General features: G+C 41.0%; 2 protein-coding genes across 2 annotated transcripts in view; one reads left to right on the top strand and one right to left on the bottom strand.

Moving 5' to 3' along the window:
• Window positions 1-24,362, bottom strand: part of LOC131834285 (DLA class II histocompatibility antigen, DR-1 beta chain-like) — an 83,351-nt gene that overhangs the window by 31,298 nt on the left and 27,691 nt on the right. The gene's annotated exons all lie outside the window — the stretch shown is intronic.
• LOC131834287 (HLA class II histocompatibility antigen, DR alpha chain) lies at window positions 1,236-4,626 on the top strand. The gene is given in 6 exon segments (XM_059178736.1): window positions 1,236-1,380; window positions 2,525-2,643; window positions 2,646-2,673; window positions 2,676-2,768; window positions 3,215-3,496; window positions 3,803-4,626. Coding segments are annotated over 6 exon segments (759 nt in total). The 5' UTR covers window positions 1,236-1,298; the 3' UTR covers window positions 3,958-4,626.

Raw genomic sequence — 24,362 nt, 5'->3', positions numbered from 1 at the left:
TGCCTACTTGTGATCTCTCTCTGTCAAATAAATAAATAAAATCTTAAAAAAAAAAAAAAGATTTTTCCCCCTCATGATTTGTGAGGGCAGCTGTGGTGTAGGATAAAATATCAGAACAACAGTGTAGAAAATCCACCCTGAGCATATGTGTCATGACTGATATTAAGCAGTGAACTCACCATTTGAACAGCTGCCTTGCTGCCAGGTCTCTCTGTATTGGAATTATTCAGATTCCAGTGCTTTCTATGTGTGGTTTAATTTTCCTTTTTCCTGCAGTGTTCCTTCAGAAACATGAAGGTCAGAGTAGCTTAACCTTCAGTTTCTCAATAATGAACACCAAATGAATTCTTAGGATCAGAACTTCAATCATTTGTGACATGAGGAGAACTTTCATAATGTTATGACATGTGGAAAGTTATGATAAAGCCCTCTTGCAGGTTATAATCTCTAACCTTCCCAATAAAGTAAGCTCTGCCCAATTTAGTCCACCCTATTCATCAATCTGAGTCCTCACATGAGATATGTCCTCAGCAGTCTCCTCCAATCTCTGGTAATACTTAAGATGGTAAGGATTACTGTCCACTCTTTCCAATAACCATTACCTATGGTGTATCTACCATCTTTCTCCAGCTTTGGGAGTGTTGACACTCAGAGTTTCTCCTCTGATGTTCTCTCATATAGCACAGTGCCAGGAACACCCAACTTTTGGGTCGAATTGGCCATCTGGGAGTCTAGGACACTGGAGGACAAACCTAGAGCAATAAGAAGCTTCTGACATGAAACACTGTCATCCACTGCTGCCAAGAATCAGGCATTCTCCATAGAGGACAATCTACCTTCTCTTCAGGTGATTTCTTATTCCTTATTTCAAGACCACAGCTGTCATAGCACAGAGGAATGACCTGTCATTAGCTCTCACTTTTGAGTGTTTCCATTCATTCTATTTTCACTATTAAGTTTCAAGTACATTTCTTTCTAGAACTTGGGCTGGGATGGAAGAGTCAGTGAGTGACTTCCCAACCTCTTCAAGAACATGCTTTTCTGTGTTTTTATTTGGTTACATGTTTATTTGCTTGTTTAAGAACTTAACTTCTTTATCTAATGACTGGAGTAGTTCTGTTCCTGAACCATTTATAAGAACTCTTTCCTTAGTAACAGATGTGTCATCTCAAAAGTTCTTTCTGATTGGCTGGAGCTCAACTGATTTGAATTCTAACTTCAGATTCTATTTTTTTTCTTCCAGTTTTGCCAGTTCTACCCGTCTTATGCTCTACTGACCCCCATTACAGCCCCACCCAATGGCCAGAAATGGAGTTCTGGTGCCAGGATTATTTAACATGGCTTTCCTGTTGGGTCCTCAAGAATCCTGGGCTATCAAAGGTAAGTGCTGAGAGAAGCAAAGCTAGGGATATAAGTTCTAAGAGCTCTGGAGAGCTGAACTTTAGACATTTGCAAAACAATCTTTGGAGTTGAAATAAAAGAAAAGTGTGACAGGTACTGTGTGTCTATAACCTGAAAGTATAATAAATTGTTGTCTGGAGGAGTTCTGCCATTACAAACTAAAGTCAGTCACATTTAGTTTAGAAGAGTGAGAAATGATTTCATTGATACAATTGACTTTGAATAAGCCAAATTTGAGGTGGAAATATTTTCTGAGAAGCATTATCCAGCTACCCACTGGGTTTCAATTTCTCATTGTGGAAAATTAGTGTAATCAAAAATGTAAAATCTTTTGTGGGGATTAAATGATAAAAAGTACAACATTCTCTGCTCCTTTCTTAGTTAAGTACATGGTAGTAGCATTTTGGCATGTGAATCCTGTCAGCGTATTTTAAGCACAAATATTATATTGAGGATCTCTAGAAAGGAAAGTCACCCCAAAGCAACAATCTATACCAGGAAAGGGAAGGCCAGGTATGCGACACGAATTGCATTATATACCTAAGTATACATAGCAAATATTCTGTTATATTTGTAAAATTAATACAATCTTGTATGTCCTTTTTATCTCCACCGAGAAAAGAAGAGAATTTAAGATTTCATTTGATTCCAAAGTTCAGACCCACAGTTGAAACAGTTTCCCACTTCTTACAGCTTCAGTACCCTGAAAGAGCCTCTGAAATTAAGGCAAAAGTATATTTAATGCCTGGCAAAATGCCTTGAGTGAGGAATTCTCTTTTAGGAGCTGTTGCTGGATTTCCATAGGGAATCATTTCTCAGCTAGTAACATGGAACCTAACAACAGCTTCAAGACTCTGGGATTTTCAGGCCCCTTTTCCTCCAGTCCACCCTCTCTAACTCTGTCCCTTTATTTCTCCCCTCCCAGCTCTGTTCAGCATGGATGTCCTGCACCTGAGCCTCATCTTCCCACTCCTCCCTGCTCTCCATCAGACTTCCACTCCATACAGATCTGCTCCATAAACAGCTCCCCCACACGCACCCAAATATTTGTCTCTCACATCCTGGATTCTTCTTCCTCTCCCCCTCCCGGTTCCCATCCTAACTCTCTTTCCTGCCTTTTCAGAGGACCATGTGATCATCCAGGCTGAGTTCTATCTGACCCCTGACCAATCAGGTGAGTTTATGTTTGACTTCGATGGTGATGAGATTTTCCACGTGGATATGGAAAAGAAGGAGACATGTGATGGCTGGAAGAATTTGGACGCTTTGCCAGCTTGAGACACAGGGTGCCTTGGCCAACATAGCTGTGGACAAAGCTAACCTGGACATCATGATAAAGCGCTCCAACCACACCCCAAACACCAATGGTACCTCCTGCACTCCTAGACTAGGGAGTCCTAACTTTGAAATAGATGCTTCAGCTGGTTTTGTTACGTTATTATAACTGACTTCTCCTCCTAGGGGCCTAGCCTATCCATAAGCAAGTGCCTACTTGTCATGTCACAGACTCAAGAACTTTACATGAGTTTGTTCCTTTCCTGATAGGCTCACATCTTGTCCCTGCCACCAACAATTACTCACACAGTCATTGCCCCTAATCGATGCTGGGGGAACCAGGAATGAAATCATCTCCAGTACCTAAAATATCCTTCTATCTCTTATACCATAATGTGAGAGAGCATCAGAGATAGGCCTCTGAGACCATGGATGGCACAGATTCTCAGGGCAGAGTTTCCACTGCTTTTTCTGCTTCAGTGGGAGGGAGAAGGACTAGCCTAAGCAGGGAAGGCTAATTGCTGTCCTGTGTCCCCAGTACCTCCAGAGGTGACCGTGCTCTCAAACACCCCTGTGGAACTGGGAGAGCCCAACACCCTCATCTGCTTCATCAACAAGCTCTCTCTACCAATAATCAATGTCACGTGGCTTTGAAATGGAAACCCTGTCACCATAGGAGTGTCCAAGTCAGTCTTCCTGCCCAGGGAAGACCACCTTTTCTGCAAGTTCCACTATCTCCCCTTCCTGCCCTCAGCCAACCATGTCTATGACTGCAAGGTGGAGCACTGGGGTTTGGAGGAGCCACTTCTCAACCACTGGAGTATGGACTGTTCTTCTATCTCCTTTCTTTTATGATTTCCTCCTGTGACGCATGGGTCTGATGCTTTAGGACCCAGAGTCCCCTAACTTGTCCATAACAATTGCTATAACTTCTATTCCTTGTCTTCTCCCATTATACAGCTCTCCTGCTTTTTAATCTGTGTTCCCTTAAGATATCATTCTGTCTTCTTCTTATTTAATTGATGAATGAATATTCTTTTGACTATGTACTCTGCATTTGGTTCTAAGTGCTACTGCATACCACAGTCATGACACCCATACTGTAGTCTGTAATATTTTTACCCAGAGTTTGAACCACCAACCCCTCTTTCAGAGACAACTGAGAATGTGGTGTGTGCCCTGGGCCTCATTGTGGGTTTGGTGGGTATCATTGTCGGGACCATCTTCATCATTTAAGGCATGCGCAAGGCCAATGCTGGCGAATGCCGAGGGCCTCTGTGAGGCACTGCGGGTGGGTTTGTTGTGGTCAGAGGAAAACATGGATGGAATTACCCAAAGGAAGGAAACACAGTTTGAAGAAGGAAGTGTGATGTCTTCAAAGGAAAGTGATAGGAACTCTTGATTTATTTTTGCTAGGACAGAATCAGACATTAGCATCATCTGGTATCCCAAAGCTTCAAGGTCCCACATTCATTCCCATAAGGGTGTTCCTACACCACGACTTCAGTCTTGGAAATTATCTCCACCACCTAAGACCATTGTTTCACATACCACTACTGAATCAATGATCTAGGAAAGACTTGGTACTTTCTGGTACATATTTTCTGAAACAGTACCTCGGTTCAGAAATATTTCTAGAGTTTGGCTTTTGGGGGTTTAGAATAAATTAACTGCATCAGACGAAAATTCCTTGAAGGCAAATGCTTGTTTCTGGTTCTCTAATCTGAAACTTGTTATTGAAACTTCTGAGAGAAGATAAGGCATGGTCTGCTCATTCATGCTCACTTAGAGAGAAGGGGATGCAGTTCATGTTGGAAAGGTTGTATTCACTAGGCGGAGGTCAGATGAATATTTAGAGACATTTCCAAAGTCAAAGGATAAAGGACGAGGAGGAAGGAATCTGAAAAAGTAAAATATTCATCTTAACTCTTGATAACTATGTTTGTCCTACTGTAGGCAATGGAGTTCCCTAAAGAAATCAGTGAAGAAATTTGTGCTTCATAAACTTTATAAACCTGGCAGTACTCCAACCATTCACCGCTCTGAAGACAACCATTCTTCCACATTTTTCAGACCTTTCAATAATCTAAAAATAATAATGTCCTCCTGATCTGTCCAGATTCTGTTATTTAGTCATTCCTTGATTGTTGTCCCTTCTTGGTACTGTTTTCCTCTGTTTTTATATCAACATGCAGTGTGTCTGGAATAAACCTCATTGGATTTTTCTCTACTATGGAACCTTGTAAATGTTCAACACAGACATCACTTCTACACTTATTAATTTTGTTTCTTCAAATTGTGATTGTGATTTTTTGAACACAATAAACTATTGGATGGGTCTGAGATGAAGTTTTGGTGTCTAAGCCAGTTCTTTGCAGAGACTAGGGAATAAATGTGATTCTTTCATGATGAAATGTGTGAATGTTTAATGGATGTGGTAAGTTCTGTAAGCAATCAGAAATATCTAAGTTTGCACCTGGGAGGCCCATTTGGTTAAGTGTTTGACTCTCAATTTCTACTCAGGTCGTGATCTCAGTCTCCTGAGATCATGTCCTGCAAGGGCTTCACATTCATTGTGGAGTCTGCCTGAAATTCTCTCTCCCTCTGCCCCTCCTCCTGCTTCCTAAATAAATAGATAATCTTTAAAAAAAGAAGAAGAAGAAGAAATACCTAGGTTCATTAATAACATGCCACAGGATGCCTGAGTGGCTCAGTTGGTTAAGTGTCTGCCTTCAGCTTGGGTTACAGTCCCAGCATCCTAAGAAGGAGTCCTGCATCAGGCTCCTTGCTCAGCAGAAAGACCCCTTCTCCCTCTGCCTGCCACTCCCCCTGCTTGTGCGCTCTCTCTTTCTCTCTTTCTCTCTCTCACACACACAAACAAATAAATAATTTTTTTAAAAGATTTTGTTTATCTATTTGACAGATCCCAAGCAGGCAAAAAGGCAGGCAGAGGAGGAGGGGGAAGCAGGCTCCCTGCTGAGCAGAGAGCCCAATGCAGGTCTTGATCCCAGGACCCTGAGATCATGATCTGAGCCCAAGGCAGAGGCTTAACCCACTGAACCACCCAGGTGTCCCAAATAAAATATTTTTTTAAATAAAAAAAAAAAAAAGACCATGCCTCTTTCACAGCATCTACATGTAATCCAGTTGCTATGATCTAGTGCCCCTATGAAAACCCTAAAAAGCAGAGTTGGTTTGTTGGGAGATCTCTGCTTAGGGATGGTTTCAAAATCTGGTTTTGGTTCTCCAAGTCAATGATACTTCTGGATCTTAGTAGAATAAATGTTAAAGCATTGAGTTTAGCCACAGATAATGAGTATGACTGATGATGTGGAGTAAATGGGAGTGGAGAAGGTAGCAGAGTAGGGAGGATTTATATATATTATAGGATTTACATATCAATGACACCCACTTCAGTTTTTTATTTTTAATTTTTTATTTTTTATAAACATATATTTTTATCCCCAGGGGTACAGGTCTGTGAATAACCAGGTTTACACACTTCACAGCACTCATCAAAGCACATACCCTCCCCAATGTCCATAATCCCACCCCCTTTTCCCAAACCCCCTCCCCCCAGCAACCCTCAGTTTGTTTTGTGAGATTAAGAGTCACTTATGGTTTGTCTCCCTCCCAATCCCATCTTGTTTCATTGATTCTTCTCCTACTCACTTAAGCCCCCATGTTGCATCACCACTTCCTCATATCAGGGAGATCATATGATAGTTGTCTTTCTCTGCTTGACTTATTTCACTAAGCATGATACGCTCTAGTTCCATCCATGTTGTCGCAAATGGCAAGATTTCATTTCTTTTGATGGCTGCATAGTATTCCATTGTGTATATAGAACTGCCCTATGACCCAGCAATTGCACTATTGGGTATTTACCCTAAAGATACAAACGTAGTGATCCAAAGGGGCACGTGCACCCGAATGTTTATAGCAGCAATGTCCACAATAGCCAAACTATGGAAAGAACCTAGATGTCCATCAAACAGATGAATGGATCAAGAAGATGTGGTATATATACCCACTTCAGTTTTAATGCAAAATAGGATTGGACCCTGTGGATCAGCATTGCCCATTTTATTAACATGGTCTTGGATGCCTGTTTTATTACTAGGAGAATTGTTTGACCTATTCTTGGAACAATAATTAATATTTTATTAATTATTAATTATATACTAATTATTTATTAACAAGTATTAATATTTTATTGAGTATGTACCCCTGGGTTGAAAAACCAAGTAAAAAGTCAGAACTTGGGCAGTATATGAGGTTAAAATGGAATGAAAAAATGTTTGAAACACAGGGGGTGCTTGCTTCTTTATCTGTGAAACTATTACTTGAGATTTATTTCTAACTGGATACAAGAGCCTACCCCAAACCATGAAGATCAATTATCCTGACAGTTAGATAGAGTGGCAAATAAGAGCTGTTGAATGGACGTCAAACTGGGCTTCATCTTACTCTGCATTTGCCAGCTGTGTGTTCATCGATACCTTACTTAACTCAATTTACCTGATTCCTTTCATGAAAATACTGAAGGCAATTTTTACCACATTGCGTTATTATAGGAATTAAGGACAAATACAAGAAGAGTAATTAAGTACCATGCTTAGTGAACACAAAAATTTATAAATTCCATTATTTTTTCTCAAAATTTTATTCCCAGATGATAAAAATCTCAAAAAGCATAAACCAAAGCAAGAGGACTTTGAAGGGTAGCAGAATATGTCATCCCAAAGTACACCATTCTGGCATAGGGATTGTTTTGAGCAGATAATGTGGTCTCAGGTAATAAAATTGCTGTAGATCACTTGTTGACCAAAGAAGGAGTATGTGTCATACCTGATTACTCCTGGATCCACACCTCTGGTATTATAGAAACTCAAATACAAGAAATTAACAAACAAGCCTTTTGGTTTAAACACACAAATACCAACTGCTCTGGTTTGTGGGAACCTGACTTAGAAGGATACTCCCCCCCCCCCACCTTGGTAATCCCCTGGTAGTGCTCTCTAAAGTGTCTCCAGCACATGCTCACAGCTTTCAGCAGTACATCACATGCTCACACTGCACTTGGAGAAGCTAAAACAACACCAACAGTGAGTTGCAAACACCTTCCATGAACCTGACCTTATAACCTATGAGTTTCACAGGGAGACCAGAACAAATTAGTCTTGATGGTGACTGAGAGTGGCACTAATATCAAAATTTTGATCCATCTCTCATGTGTGCACAGATGACCAAAAGGGGAGAATTGCTATAGTAATTTTCCTAGGTGCCATAGGTGTGGAGGCCAAGAAAAACAAGGCTGTACCCACCTCGAGTCTAGCCCTGACATAAGTACAGCCATCTTGACAAAGCAAAAGCTGGCACCTTGCACCCCCTCTCCACCTGCTCCCCTCGGTAATATGTGTGACATTCCTCAGCCACCCCTGGTCACCCTAAAAGAAAAACAAATAAATAAAATCTTAAAATAAAAAGAAGGGGGTGGGGCCTGGGTGGCTCAGTGGGTTAGGGCCTCTGCCTTCAGCTCAGGTCATGATCCCAGGGTCCTGGGATTGAGCCCCACATTGGGCTCTCTGCTCAGCAGGGAGCCTGCTTCCTCTCTCTCTGCCTACTTGTGATCTCTGTCTGTCAAATAAATAAATAAAATCTTAAAAAAAAAAAAGAAAAGAAAAGAAAAACAAAAGTTAACTTGCAGAGATCACAATCCTGCAAGACAGGAGTCTCCCTTGGTTTACAAATGTCCTAGTGATTAACAACAAAGAAGCTGTCTTAAAGTTAAATTTCTTCTAAACCTAAATCTCACTAACAAGGACGCTTGATAGGAGGAATGTGACATTCCATCAGAAAACTACCAAGTCTTCATTTTAGTGCCTCATTAGAAGAAAAAATGGCCTTGGCTTGATAATAACCAGGCCTCCAATATCCTGACAATCTTCTACCCTGATAGCCCTTCTGAATATCCCCTTTGTCCTCACCCACGGCGGAGTCCACCCCTACTCTGCCTTTAAAAACTCTGACTATAATCTGGTTCGAGGTCCAAGTCCCTACTCCACTGTGTTGGATATATGTGGGACCAAGCTTAAGCTTGCTGAATAAACCCTCGTGTGTTTACATCAGTGTTGGCTCCTTGGTGGTCTCTGGGACATGAAAACTCGGGCATAACAATTAGACTGAGATGGCTCTAACATCTTAGCTACTTACATAGGCAAACTGAAACCTAACCCAGACTCAACTTCTGTAAGTGCACAGGTATCCCTGCAAAATTCACCAATAGTCAGCTGGGCTTTCCAAGTAAGGCAAGTGAAGAGGATAAGCCAATCGGGCAGTTCCCATGCTTTGCTTCTGCATCAGCTCTGCCAAAGCCTGTCCCCTAGCTCATGTCACAGAACTCTTCACCACTTTGGGTTTGGCATTGCCAGATTTGAATAATGTTCTCAAACATATGAAAATTGTCTTATGCCGCAGTTTATCACCTTATAACTTTTAACACCTTCTAAGACTTAGTAAGAAATCGCAAGTTTCTATACCTATAGCTTAAAAAAATTAAAGCCATGTCTTTATAATCTTGAAAAGAAGAAGAGCTGTTTCTTTTACATAGCTCCAATATTTTATTACAAAATAAATACATGGACAATAGAAAATACACTAAAACTCAGATGCATGTAGAATTAAAAAAAAAGAAAAAAGAAAACATCTCTATCTCCCATATAAAAAGACATGTTTTCGAATACTTTAGTTTTTTACCAGCGATTTTAAGGTTGCAGAAAAATGTGGAAGAAAGTACAAGAGTTCCTGAATTTCTTTCTTTCTTTTTTTTTTTAAAGATTTTATCTATGTATCTGACAGAGAGAGATCACAAGTAGGCAGAGAGGCAGGCAGAGAGAGAGAGAGGAAGGGAAGCAGGCTCCCTGCTGAGCAGAGAGCCTGATGTGGGGCTCGATCCCAGGACCTTGGGATCATGACCTGAGCTGAAGGCAGAGGCCTAACCCACTGAGCCACCCAGGCGCCCAGAGTTCCTGAATTTCCCCATCTCCTCCCCCTCTTCCCCGGCCCCTTCCACATACAGTTTCTCCTACTATTAACATTTGTCAGTAGTGTGATACATTTGTTACAATTGATGGACCCATAATGATGCATTATTATTAGCAGATGTCCATAGTTTAGAAGAGGGTTCAACTTTGTATTATACAGATCGCTATATGCCTTTTCCAGAATGTCATATAGTTGAAATCATATAGTAAGAGCTTTTTTAGTCTAAAATAATTTTTTCACCTAGCAATATGCATTTAAGGTTTCACCACATCTTTTCAACTCTTAGAAGCTCTTTTAAAAGTTACTGAAATAATACTTCATCGTATGGATGTTCCACAGTTTATCCATTTACACATGAAAGGACAAGGTTGCTCCAAGTTTCACAGTTATGAGCAAAGCTGCTATAAACATTCCTGTGCTTTTTTTTGTGTGGACATGTGTTCTCAATTCATTTGAGTGAATACCTGGAAGTCTGATTTCAGGGCTCTAATATAAGATCCTGTTTAACTTTGTAAAAAATCACCACAACCAGGTTCTCTGCGTTCTCATCATAGGCAGCCTTGACACTATTTCATATTTTAACTGTTTCAATAGGTATAGGGTGATATCTCAGCATGTGCTTAATGTGTATTTCCTAGTGGCTAGAGAGGTTGAACATCATCAGTCAGCTGATTTTCCATGTGAATTATTATCTCCGATAAATGTCTCTTCACGTCTTTTGCCCAATTGGTAATTAGAGTAGGGGTGTGTGGAGTGTATGTGTGTGTGTGTGTGTGTGTGTGTGTGTGTGTGTTTATTGTTGAGTACTAAAAGTTCTTTAGATTCTAAACATGTGCTATTTGTGATACTTTCGGTGTGCAAATATTTTCTCTTTGTAGGTAAAATTTTCAGACTCACAACAGGATATTTATCAGAATAAAAGTCTTTAATTTTGGTAAAGCCAATTCATTGATGTTTTTCCTTTAAGGCTCATGCCTTTGATGTTGTGTCTAAGAACTCTTCACCAGGCCCAAACGTTTTATCCCAAAGATTTCCTCCTATTTTCTTCTGAAAGTTTTAAACGTTACATTAAATTTAAGATTTCTTTTGAGTGGGTGTTTGTAAAAAGTGTGAGAATTGATCTTATCTTTTCCCTGTTTTTCTTCTTCCTTTGATTTTGCTCATGTTTTGTTTCTGCCTATGGATATCCATATGCTCCAACATCATTGTTTGCAAGGACCATCCATCCTCCGTGGAGTTGCATAGCATCCTTGTCAAAAATGAATTGGTGTGGGGCTATTTCTGGATTCCCCATACTGTTCCATCAGTCCATGTGTCTTTCCTTCGAGAACGCCCATTGGACTTTACTACCATAGGTGTATAAAAGTCTTCAATTTGTCTGGAATGATTGATCAACTTTAGTTTTCTTCATCAAATTTAGCTTTATTTATCCTAATTTCATGTCTTTTTCATACACACTTTAGAATAACTGTGTCTACAACTATTAAAAATTTTCCTGAGATCTGCATATTAATTGCACTAAGTAAGGATATCCATTTTAAGGAAAGCTGACATCTTTACTGTGTTTCAGCTGATGAACATGGTAAGTATCTTCTTATATTTAGGTCTCCAATTTCTTTCATCATCGTTTGTTAGAAATGCATGTTGTCTTAGAATTCTACTTTAGCTGTTTCTGTTCTTTTCCTTACTTTGAATGATTTTAAATGGTGTTTTATTTCTTCATTTTCGGTTTATACCATAATTGATGTATATAGAAAAACAGTTGATGTCTTCTTTGATCTTGAATCCTGCCTTCTTATTAGTTCTGTGAGGGTTTTTTTGGTGTGTTGTGGGAAATAATTCCTTGCGATATTTTATGGAGACTATCACATCAAATGAGCTTAAAGATAGATTTATTTCTTCCTTTCTGATGTGCTTATGTTTTGAACACCTCCTATTCATCTGCTGATGAGGGAGGGGTCCCCCTCCCTAAATAGTATGAGATGGCCGAACACACAACAGCCAGCATGGACAGATGAGATTAATAGTAGTTTGCTACATGTCCTCATAGTCTGAAGGAGAAGGGCACTGCATTCCATATAGTGCCACATGAGGGTTGCACTCAGGAACACAGTGAATTATCAGGGCTGTGAAAGGCAGGCTTTGTAGTAATAGGAAGATGAGGTGTCCCCTGTCCCCCACAGGAGATGCTGTTGGTTTGTTTGAATAGCTCCATGGGTAGGCAGGGAACTGAAGCCCTCAGGCTGAGGTTCAGGTGGTGTGCAGCTTTTCAGGCTGATAAGTAGCTGGGTAGAAGACTTTCCTTCTGGGTTGGTAAAAGACACTTTATATAAGCAGAGGCACCCATGGTGATGCTCTTGGTGGCCCTTTTGAGGCTTTGCCACAATAATTAGTGCTTTCGGTCCTATTGATGGCAAGGATTGGAGGAGTGCTAAAATGAAGGGCTTTGAAAGAAAGAACATTTCAGTAAAAACTCTAGGGTATTGATGCTCCTTGAGTTGATCCTAGAAATCATCAGCAAAGGAAGTCAGAAGAAAGCCTTTAAGAGGACAATAGAGGACGATTTTAAATGGCTTAAAGAGGTTTCTTTAAACTAATTAGGCCTAATTATTCTACGTGTACTCCCAAGTTGAGAAATCTATTCCTAAAACTAAACAACCTGAATGAACTGAATGAAAGTGTGACAAAATTGAGCTCAAAAATATCAACTCCTTCAAACTTCCTGCTACTCTACTTCCTCTTATCCTTTAAATGAGCTTCCAGGGATAGAGGCATTAAAATCAGAATCTTCCTTCTCCTCATCACCCTAAGGCAATGATGGTTCCGAGGTGAAAAGCTGACCAGAATGAAAGCTGAGACTCAGAGCCTGATAGGAATTTCTTTGAAGGCCTTCTCCCCTTAAGTTCAAATTAGAACTATGCATCCAGAGGGGAACAAGCAAACTGAAGGTAAAGTGACCAGATGCATAGATCAATCTATAACGTGTTTTAATTTGCAACCCAATTCCTTGAGAGATTGAAAGCAACTGTCCTTATCTTGCAAATCTTCTTTTTTTTAAAGCTTTTTACTTATTTATTTGACAGACAGAGATCACAAGGAGGCAGAGAGGCAGGCAGAGAGTAGGGGGAGACAGGCTCCCCTCTAAGCAGAGAGCCTGATGCAGGGCTCAATCCCAGGACCCTGGGATCATGCCTGAGCAGAAGGCAGAGGCTTTAACCCACTGACCCACCCAGGTACCCCCCCTTATCTTGCAAATCTTTGCAAAACATGAACTATGGGTCCAGATGCAATTCAAAGTCCTTTAGCCTCTCTGGGAACTCTTATCTAAACCATTCTCTGTTCCTAAACCTGAAGGAAAAAGAGGTGGCAGATGGGGTGGTTGGTGGTATATGTGGGGGTTGTTTAAAATTCCAATGGCTAGGGGTGCCTGGGTGGCTCAGTCACCTAAGCGTCTATTCTCAGTTTCCCTTCAAGTCATGATCTCATGACCCCTGAGATGAAACCCCGTGAAGCATTCCTCATTCAGTGGGGAGTCCTGAAAACTAAAAACTCTCTTTTCTTTCTCTTTCTGTCTGAAATAATCGTTAAAAAAAAATCAACAAATAAAATTCAAATGACTAGAAAGCACCCTTGCTCAGAATCTAACCCACAGCTTGCAGAAGGTTACTTTTCAAGAAGAAATACAAATCTTAACTATAAGGTCTTTACATCTGTGTTTATATATATGTTATAAATAAGAGAGATTGTTCTACCTGTGGAGGTTACTGATAAAGTTAATTTGTAAAATAGCTCTATTCGGTTGTTTCAAAGACAAACGATTATAAGAATTAGGTATTCTAAAACTCAGAAAGAAACTAACCCAAATATTTCTCAAGTTCACATGCTCTAGAAAAATATTCAATATCAAAGCGAATTAATGGCTATTGATTTCATTAAAATACACACAGTATTACAATTAAAACATTTATTCTGCCAACATTTACTTAAGTTAAGAAAATTGACATGCTTTCTGATACAAAACATTGTTTTGTTAATATAGTTTAGGAGAGTAACTAACTTTTATATCTTCAAAAGTTTTTATGAGTAATCGAAGCATACATGTCAAGACAAGTAAATTAAATCAATGTCAATAAGATTTTTTAAATTGTAGGTAAAGCTTTAAACAGCTTCCAAAATCTTTGTTAACCTGAAACATCTTTTAGTAAAGATGTTTTATGCTTTATTGGAAGATTGTATTATAAAGAAGAACATATTTCTAGAAATTATTTAATATGTTAATAAATTTGCCAGTCTAGAGAATTCTGATGTCACAGATAGTTCACAGTTGCTTACTACTTAGTTTTCACAAAAAAAAAAAAAAAAGAAAGAAATTAAGGCTTCTAAGCACTAAGAGTTCTAACAAAAATAATAAGATGCTTGAAACACCAAAGAAAACATCTCTGTATGCAAAGAGAATAAGATGTATGCTCTTGGTAAGAAAATTATGAGAGATAGAGATGCATTTGTTAAGGGTAATAAATAATTTTGTTCCAAAATGAAACTGGTTGTTTAGAGAGAGGAAATATTTGAATATTTTTAGAAAGTTGTAGAAAATTGGGAAAAAGGAATCCTTAGAAAAGAATTTTATGAGTAGTCAGGACTAAGATTGGAATAGATGAGTTTTAATATGGAAAGTACAGTAGTAAAAGATTGAAACTGGTTTATTTCTTAGTTAAGTTGACAATGTTTTCTTGGATGGTTGGTCTGCTCTTGATAGTAAATTGTAAACAAAGATTTTTCTTTATCTACCTGGGAAAACAGTTTCTATGTTTTGTCTTTATCAGGTCTTCAGTTACTTAAGAAAATTTCGTATTCTCAATATTAAAAGAGCTAAGTTTTGCTAACCACTATACAACCTTCTGCTTTTGTCTTTAGAATCTTACTTACTGTCACTTTGGTTAAATAGGTAATTACGCTTTAAGTTTTGTCATGATCCCTGATTCTATTTAGGAATGTGCTTTAAAACCTTCTGATATTTTCGACATACTTTCAAAAATTTCAAGTTCTAAATGGTCTCCTTCTCTAATTAGGCTTATTTATTTGGTATGTCAAACATAAGGAAAGCATTTTAAGATAAATGATGAATTACCTTCTTGGTTTATATCACATGGGTGAATGCTAAAACTTCCCTAGAAATTCCTGAAGTTTTAATATTACATTTTTAAGAGTGCAATTTTTTGATTCAACACTTACATACAACACCCAGTGCTCATCACAAGTGCCCTTCTTAATCCCCATCACCTGTTTCACCCATTTTCACCCATCTCCCCACCCACTTCCCCTCTGGTAACTCTCAGTTTGTTCTCTATAGTTCAGAGTCTGTTTCTTATTCTGCCTCTCTTTCCCCTCCACATGTTTGCCCATTTTGTTTCTTAAGTTCCACAGAGGAATAAATGATATGGTATTTGTCTTTCTATTACTAACTTATTTTGTTTAGCATCATACTCTCTAGCTCCATCTGTGTCATTGCAAGTGGCAAGATTTCATTCTTTAATACTGGTTATATATATATATATGAATATATATATATATATTATATATGAATATATAACCAGTATTAAAGAATGAAATCTTGCCATACACACACACACACACACCCACACACATACCAGTTCTTCTTTATCCATTCATCAGTTAATAAACATTTGGACTGTTCATGATTTGGCTACTTAGATAATGCTGCTCTAAATATTAGAGTGCATGTATCCCTCCAAGTTAGTATTTTTGTATCTTTTAGGTAAATACGTAGCAATGAAATTGCTGGATTATGGGATAGTTCTATTTTTAACTTTTTGAGGACCCTCCATACTGTTTTCTACACTGGCTGCACCAGTTTGTGTTTCCACCAACACTGCAAGAGGCTTCCCCCTTCTCCACATTCTTGCCAACACCTGTTGTTTCTTGTGTTGTTGACTTTAGCGATTCTGACAGGTGTGAGGTGATATCTTATTGCAGTTTTGATTTGTATTTCCCTGATGATGAGTGATGTTGAGCATCTTTTCACGTGTATGTCTCCTTTGAAAAATGTCTATTCATGTTTTCTGCCCATTATTATTTGGATTATTTTGGGGTGGGTGTTGAGTTTAATAAGTTCTTTATATATTTTGGATACTAACACTTTATCAGATATGTTATTTGGAAATATCCCTTCTCATTCCATAGTTGGTTGGTTGTTTTGTTAAAAGGACATCAGGAAACATTGCTCATATCACTATAGCATTGACTGAAATGTCATATTTAAGAAAGACGTACACAAACTCAGATATGACCGGACAGCTTTGAGGGACTAAGGTTGACTTTGGACTCAGTGAGGCCCCTTGAAAACATCACCTTCAGGGGTTTGCTGTAGTCTTAACAGGTATGTGAGGAAGGTATTGCCTAGCTGCTCAGAGAATTGGGATATTTGAGGGATCTGGAGAAGAGAGAAATTCACCCAAATCTATAAGTATTGCAGCTGAGTCTGAAGCTAAGTATTTGGCTTGGCTCTTAGCCTCAAAAGATTATTGAAAGCTCAAGCTGAAATTCCCTGTGAAAAGTTCTGGCAAAAAAGACTTAAAAAAACTTACATGGTCAGTCCCTATTCTGCTGTACTTATGTAACTAAGGCCAAGTTTGTTATAATTGGACTTGTTTTACCAAAATATATCTTACTATGGCTCTCTTTGATGGAAATGAGGGTGATTTTATTGAGAAAAAATTATGTTTCAGTAATACACTTTCATGGGTGATATTCTAGTTCTGATTGTCTTTGAGTGTTTGTAGTTTATCTATGCAACTGGACTGGATCCTGAATTCCTTTTTTCTTTTTAAAGATTTTATTTATTTATTTGACAGACAGAGATCACAAGTAGGCAGAGAGGCAGGTGGGGGTGTGGGGGGGGGGGGGACAGGCTCCCTGCTGAGCAGAGAGCCTGATGAGGGGCTCAATCCCAGGATCCTGGGGATCATGACCTGAGCTGAAGGCAGAGACTTTAACCCACTGAGCCACCCAGGTAACCCTGGATCCTGAATTCTTCTGGTTTCCTGAATAATGGATAATTTTCCACCCAACTGCCTGAACAATATGGACCTAACTTTGAAAGCCCATCTGCAGGACCACCTCCTGAAATGAGACCACTGCTGAACTGAACTGACCTAATTTACCTCACTAAAAAATGTGGAATAAGATGCTAAGACTATACATGAAAGTTCAAAAATAATGGCTCTTGGAAGGATGGAGGCTAAGCCTGGTACTAGGGAATAGCTACAACTTGGTGCAAAGCAATGTCATTCCAGAAATACTGATCCGTACCCTTGTACAACAGAAAGTAGCTAGAGTGATCATTGTCCTATCCTCCAAAGAAGAGAATGGTGAAAACACTATTGAAGCCAGAGACCATCTTCTCCATTCAAATAGAAGAATGAAAACTAGAAGTCATATTCCCCCCTCAGGCATGGCCAACAAGCCAGGGAACATATACACCTAGGCTCAAGAGGTAGGAATGCTTGCTTATCATTCAAAGACACCTGTAAAACAGATGGTTCACCAGCACTATGCTGGAGATTAAGCACTAGATGCGACCCCACTAGCTTAACGTAAAGAATATATTAAAGACTTTGTCATAAGATAATTCCTTGCAAGGATGGTCTCCACAAGTAAGAGAAGTCAGTTGACACCTTTTGGCCATATCAACACCAGTAAGAGCATCAGCACATGAATGTATAACAAACAACATCCCCATAGCTGGACACTGTGGGTACGGGTACTGTCAGGAGGCTAGAGGCCTCCCAGTGTTGCAGAAGGACTCATGTTGCATTTGTCACAAGACTCCCAGATGGTAATGACAGGTGGGGGCTAATTGGCCAGCCTCAAAGAAATTTCAGATGTGGAAAAAGGCATGCAAAACCAGGGATAAGGGAAAATAAGGAGACCAGCTCATTTGTCTTAAATGTCAGAGACAAGATATTTTCATGAGAGTTATAAAATCACTGAGAGTGACCAACCTTCAGAGAAGAAGTAAACATGGTGCTATCAGTGGTGACCCTAAGAAGATTTAAGTTCCCTGATAGGTTTTCTATAAAAGACCAACCATAAAAGCCCTCAACGTCAGTCCATTCAGGACCCCACTCATTCTACAGAGCTTTTTTTTTCTTTCCTTTAGGTCCTCACCTTCATTTAATAAACTTTCACTTCACTTCACCCTTTTGTGTCCATGAGATTCATTCTTCCACTCCTTGAGGCAAGAACCCTGCAATCCTGCAACGTTTCTGCTGCATTGGCCTGGGAAACTTCATTCCACTTCATTCATCAGAAGGCGAGTAATGCTGACTCTGTCTTTATGTTCTGGGAGGCTTATCTCCCCTGCTTAGTCCTCTTCTTCTGTAAAACACCGGGCACCTGTCCGCCATGCGAGAGCGACTAGTGCAGCCACAGGTCATAACACTCAGGTGACAGGCCTCAAGGAACGATTCAGTCAATCCCCCTTCCTGCACAGGTGGGGAAAGTTGGTCCCGCCCTAACCAGTTCCCTCTTTCCTATGGCATCTCTCCTCTTATGGTAAGTGTATCTGCACATCAGAGCTTCTGTAACTCCTGAGAGTGACAATGAACCTCAACTAAGGGGCTCTCTCTTGGAATTAGAAGCATTTTCCATCCTTCCTCATACTTTCTCTACGACTCTTGACCTTTCTTGGGTTCAGCAGCTTTTGTTATATCTCATAGTTGCTGTCTCAGCCATCATGAAGTTTTTTTTCCTTTGAGAACACCTATGATCTGGCTTCCGATGGATGGCTATTTCTGTTTTTGCCACCTGATAAAGCAGCTTCTCTATTGCCAGGTTCAGAACCAGAGATATTTGATGCATGCTGCATGATGATAAAATCAGATGAATCTCTTCATATGACTGCTCCCTACTTTGTGGGCTTTTATGTGCCAATGCCCTGGGGTCCATTGGCATTAAAATTAAGAAGGGGCTGGAGCCCCTAACCCCTAACGTAGGTGGAACCCAGGTCCCACCTACGTTGGCTGCACTGGTGGCTGGGGTTATTATGGTTCAGAGTTTCAGCAGCAGAAGATGTGGAACTATAATGACATTAAAGCTAGGGGTACACACTCCTTGGTGGGAACTTGCCTGCTGATGGGTCATCAAGTATATAGGAGAAGGGATTTTCAGACACTTCACGACCAAAATAAACCAAAGCATTTATCTGGGCTTTTGCTTATCAGAGCTTCGGGTGCAAACAAAATGAATGAGGGTTCCCTGGGAGGACTTTGAAGATACACCTGACAGAATTCCCCCTGACCAATTTCAGGCCCCATCCAGGGAGTGCACAGAAGACTGGTCATCGGGCACTCTAGGCCTGTCCCTGGACATCATAAGTGACCATGGAGTGCCTGAGACACATAAAAGGATGACAAGCCCTGGAGGTCACAGCCCAGGGAAACCTCTCACAAACTGTACACACCTGCCCACAAATCCCTGGAGAGTAGTGTGCACCCTTGACTATGGTTGAACTACTTAAAAGATAATAACATATTTCATTCTGTAATAGTCCAGAAGAGGGGGATGGTGTCTGGTGCAGATCAGAGTGGCCATTCCGGCTGTCCCAACTTTCCATGTCCTAGGGGTTTCAGCCACTCTCTCACTCTATTGCAGGGCCCAAGGGACATCTTGGCCAGAACACAGAGAGTTGATATGGGGGGACACCTTCGTACTCAGCTCTCCGTAATGGGTATAGGGTGATACCAGAATTGCAAGACGGGAAATGAGCCATCCTCAGTGGGATTCCTTCGGACCCTGCCAAACAATTCCTTCTAATTGCCAAACAATTAGAGAAGTAGTTTAGCCGGGCTATACACAGGTGGCCAATGAGATTGCAATACACATGTATGTATGTATGAAGGTTTTCTACTCCCAGGCCTGGCCCTGATATCCACTGAGGATAGAGAGACCCAGACTTTGGAGGGAAGGAATCATTAAAATTCTCTTTTACAACTAGCCTTGTACTGTAGGCGAAGGGCAAATGGGCTCTGGTCCTATATGTCCAGGTGTTCTTTGCTTCACGGGATGATAGAGAATTATGTAGGGCATGTAACCTGCCGGCTACAATGTCAAATGATAAAATAAGACCAGGAAAGGTATGTATAAAGGCAGTTGCTACCCAACTACCACTGGCCTCTAGAAGGCGCTTCCCCTTGCCCTAACAAGTTGGAAAAGGAGACTCCCTCTATAAAAGGGTCACCCAAAACACCAGATCCATTATCAGAAAGGCCTACTGAATTCAGTCCTGTAAAGGTGCATGTTTCCTACTCTTCACAGGATTTCAAACAAATAAAAAATGATTTGGGTAAATTCACAGATAGCCCAGACAAATATGTAGAAGTGTTTCAAAATCTAACCCAGACATTTGAACTAGATTGGACAGATGTTAATATTAAATCAGACATTAACTAGCACAGAGCAAAACGCAGCTCTACAGGCCACAGAAGCGTTTGAGGATGAACAGATGATGGCAGATGGAGAGACAGCGAGAGGAGGAGAGGAGGTCTTCCCCTCGGGGAAGCAGGCTGTACCCACAGGGGCCCTGGATGGAACTATGCTAACTCACTGGGAGTGTGGAAACAGGAGCACTTTCAGATGTACTCTGGAAGGGCTACGAAGGACTAGAGCAAAACCTTTAAATTATTCTGAATTGACACAGGTTATCCAAGAACCTCCTTCCACTTTTTTTCGGAAAGACTGAGAGAGGTTTTAATCCAGCGTACCTCCCTCTCCACAAAGACACCAGAGGGACAATCAATCCTAAAGGACAAATTTGTCATCCAACTAGCCCCTAATATAAGGAGAAAATTACACAAAAGGGCTGTTGGCCCTGATAATTCCCCGGATACTTCACTGAAGACTGCTTCTTTCATCGAGACTGACAGGAGGCACAGCAAAGGGAGAGAAGAGACCAGAGAAAGGCTGTTTTTCTAGTTGTGGCCCTGAGAGGACAGTCCTACCTCATTACCGGGGAGAGATATATCAAGTCAAATGAAGACCACAATTCTGGTCACCCCAGGCCAATCCTTTGTCTCCCGCTAACTGAAATCATAGTCAACTCACAAGTGCAGGCTACACACGGAAAGGCAGGCCAAGCTTTAACAGCTTCTCCAGTTAAAATTTGTTTAAAGAACTCTTCTTCTTTTTCCCACACCAGAGGCAATATCCATTGAAACCTGAAGATAAAAAGGGAATGGAGGCCACTGTAAACAATTTTAAGGCTCAGGGTCTTTTACGGGCTTGTACTAGTCCTTGCAATACACCTGTATTGGGAGTCCCAAAGGCAAATGGGGAGTGGAGACTACTCAAGACCTGCGCCTGATCAGTGAGGCAGTGGTTTCTATTCACCCTAGTGCCCAACCCCTACAGGCTTTCAGCACAGATCCCAAGTAGCACCAAAAGCTTTTCAATCCCAGATCTCAAAGGTGCCTTCTTTCCCATCCTGGTGCATCCGGACTCCCAGTATTTACTCATATTCCAGGCTCTGACCCGGAAGGATGCCCAGCTCACGGTCCTGACTCAGGACTTCCGGGAGAGCCCTCATCTGTTTGTTCAAGTCTTAGCTGAAGGTCTTTTGGATTTCAAACTCCCCAAAATACCTGTGCTATGAGACCTGGATGACATCCTGCTATGTGCTCCCACTGCGTTAGCATCACAAAAAAGCTCAACCTCCCTCCTTAATTTTTTAGCCTCCCGGGGATATAAAGTATAGAAGGAGAAAGCTCAAGTATACCAGGTCTTTGCAAAATATCTGGGGCTGGTGCTGGCAGAAGAGACACGGGCCCGAGGAGAAGCCAGGATTAAGCCAATCTTATCCTTCCCTTTACCTCACACTCTCTGGCAGCTTTGGGGGTTCCTGGACATCACTGAGTACTCCAGACTATGGATAGCTGGGTAGGGGGAAAAGCGGGCCCCCGTATCAGTTAGTCATGGAAACACAATCTGTGGGAACCTCGATCATATAGCAGGACCCAGAAGTCCTTCAAATACATGAGAAACTCAAACATGCCTTGGTGAGAGCCCCAGGCTTGAGCCTTCCTATTGAGAAGAACTTTAATCTCTATGTATGGAAAGAAAAGGTTCTTTTCTTTCCATACATGCCTTTCCGTGTGTAGCCTGCACTTGTGAGTTGACTATGATTCCAGTTAGCGGGAGACAAAGGATTGGCCTGGGGTGACCAGAATTGTGGTTCTTGAGGTCATAACCCAACCCAGAAGCCCCACACAACAACCTGGGAGGTATGTTAGTAAGGAAGTGTGCCTAGGGGATGGCCAGCCTGTGTGAGAGCTGGGGCAGCAGTGACCCTTCTACCACCCGAAGCCCTTCAGGTAACCATGGGAGCAGATATTACCGTCTTGCCCCACATAACCTAATGGAGCTACTAGAATCAAAAGGAGGCCTCTGGCTGACAGATCACCGACTCTTAAGATACCAAGCCTTGCTCCTGGAGGGACCTGCTGTCTGCATAACACCCTGTCCAATATTAAATCCTGCCGCTCTTCTCCCGGAAGGTGGGACTCAATTAAAGTGTGATTGTGAACATGGTATTGTTCAACATTATGCAGCAAGGTCGGATCTGCCAAAGAAAGTCCTCACTCACCCTGGCTGGACTCTCCATACAGGTGGAAACTCATACAGAGAGCAGGGAATTCAAAACGCAGGATATGCTCTTATTACAGCTTTTGAAACAGTGGAGAGTAAACCTCTTTCTGCAGGCCCCAGGGCACAGTGAGCTGAATTAATAGCCTACCTGAGCTCTGGAGCCAAGTAAAGAAAAAACGGTAAACATACACACTGACTCTAAATACGCCTTTCTACTTTTGCTGGTTCATGCAGCCATCTGGAAGGAATGTAACTATTTAACAGCCAGTGGCCCTCCAATTAAATATCGTACAGAAATAGACCGGTTATTAACATCCTCGTCCTGCCTGAGGAGGTGGGGGTTACTCATTGTAAAGGTCACGAAGAGGGGGCAGATGACATTATCGGGGAAATGCACTGGCAGACCTTACAGCGAAGGCGGCTGTGGGATCCTCCGATACTGTGGAGGCCCCCCTCATACAGAAACAATCTATCCTTAGTTTCAGACCCCCTCATTCCCCTGAGGAGATTCAATGGGGATTAACAAATAGTTTTTCTCTCCAGCCATCAGGACAGATGCAGACCGCCCAAAGGCCCCTCTTGCTGCCAACATCCCAAAGCTAGAACATGATGAAATCCTCACAGCAGAACTTCATCTGGGAAGACACAAAATGTACCAGATGATTCAGATGTTCTTTGCTGGACATGATTTGTCTAAAGTTATCCAGCAGGTAGTATTGGCCTGTGATGACTCTCTTCAGAATGATCCTAAAGCTAAATCTTTAGTCCTTCCTGGTCACCAGCACACAGGAGATTATCCTAGAGAAGACTAAGATAGATATCACTCATATACCCAAATCCTGAGGATTCCAATGCCTCTGGTCTTGGTAGTTCCCTTTATTAACTGGGTGGTGGCCTTTCCATGTAGAACTAAGAAAGTTCAGGTAGTCATAAAGGTGTTAAATGAAGGAATACCCAAATTTAGGCTGCCTTGGGGCACACAAACTGATAATGGGTCTTCTTTTAAGACCACTGTGACCCAAGAGAACTCTAAGGCTTTAGGAATCTAATACCATGGTGCCTGGAAACTTCAGTCTTCTGAAAAAGTTGAAAAAATTAATGATATCCTTAACGGGCCTTGCATTAATGTACTTCCCATGGCTTTGGCAAGAATATGGAATACTCCTCTCATTCAGAGACTTAGTCCATATGAGATGCTCTATAGTCATGCTCTCTTACTAATGATTTCCTAAAAATCCTAAACTGAATGTTCAGATCCAGCTTATCACTTCTTTAGTCTTCTAGCCCAACAACAGCTTAGACAACTGTCTGAAGACCGCAGGGCGCCACACTTGTCAACCAGGGGATATGATAGTCATAAAAGCCATCCCCTCTAACACACCCTCTGTGAAAGAGACCTGGGCAGGTCCACACATTGTCGTCCTTTCTACTCCTGCTGCTGTTAAAGTTGCAAGTCCGGAGTCCTGGATCCATCACTCTCGAATTAAGCCCTAGACCAGTGAACATAGAGATAAGGATCCCTCAACCTCCTCTGAAGACAATCACACTGATTCCTGTGAACCAGTCGAAGATCTCTGGTTCTTATTCAAGAAAAATAAGCAAGTAATCCACTATGAAGGTAATCTATATGTTAGCTTACCCATCAGGTGGACTGTAATCAGGCCACTTTGGCCTTGAAATATACCATCTTAACACCAGAAGTTATTAATGCAACTCTAGGGATTCCCCTGATTCTTACCTGTTGGTCCGATGCCAGTGGGCCCCAGTATGGAAAAAAGGAGACATGCTATCTGCCCACAAAGGGCCATGAGATATTTTTGTTTCACTAATTTAACTGACCAATACATACAACAAAATGAAAATGCTTCCATACAATTAGCTGTTAGCACCTGCTAGATGCTGGTGAACATTCATATGTGAAAATGCAAAGGGGAAATCCAGACATTGAATACCATTCATCTTAATACAAGATTTATTAA

Source organism: Mustela lutreola, chromosome 6 (genome assembly GCF_030435805.1).
Source record: "Mustela lutreola isolate mMusLut2 chromosome 6, mMusLut2.pri, whole genome shotgun sequence".
Taxonomy (NCBI): domain Eukaryota; kingdom Metazoa; phylum Chordata; class Mammalia; order Carnivora; family Mustelidae; genus Mustela; species Mustela lutreola.
Note: the sequence above shows the minus strand (reverse complement) of the source record. Positions and strands in the feature narration are given on the sequence as shown.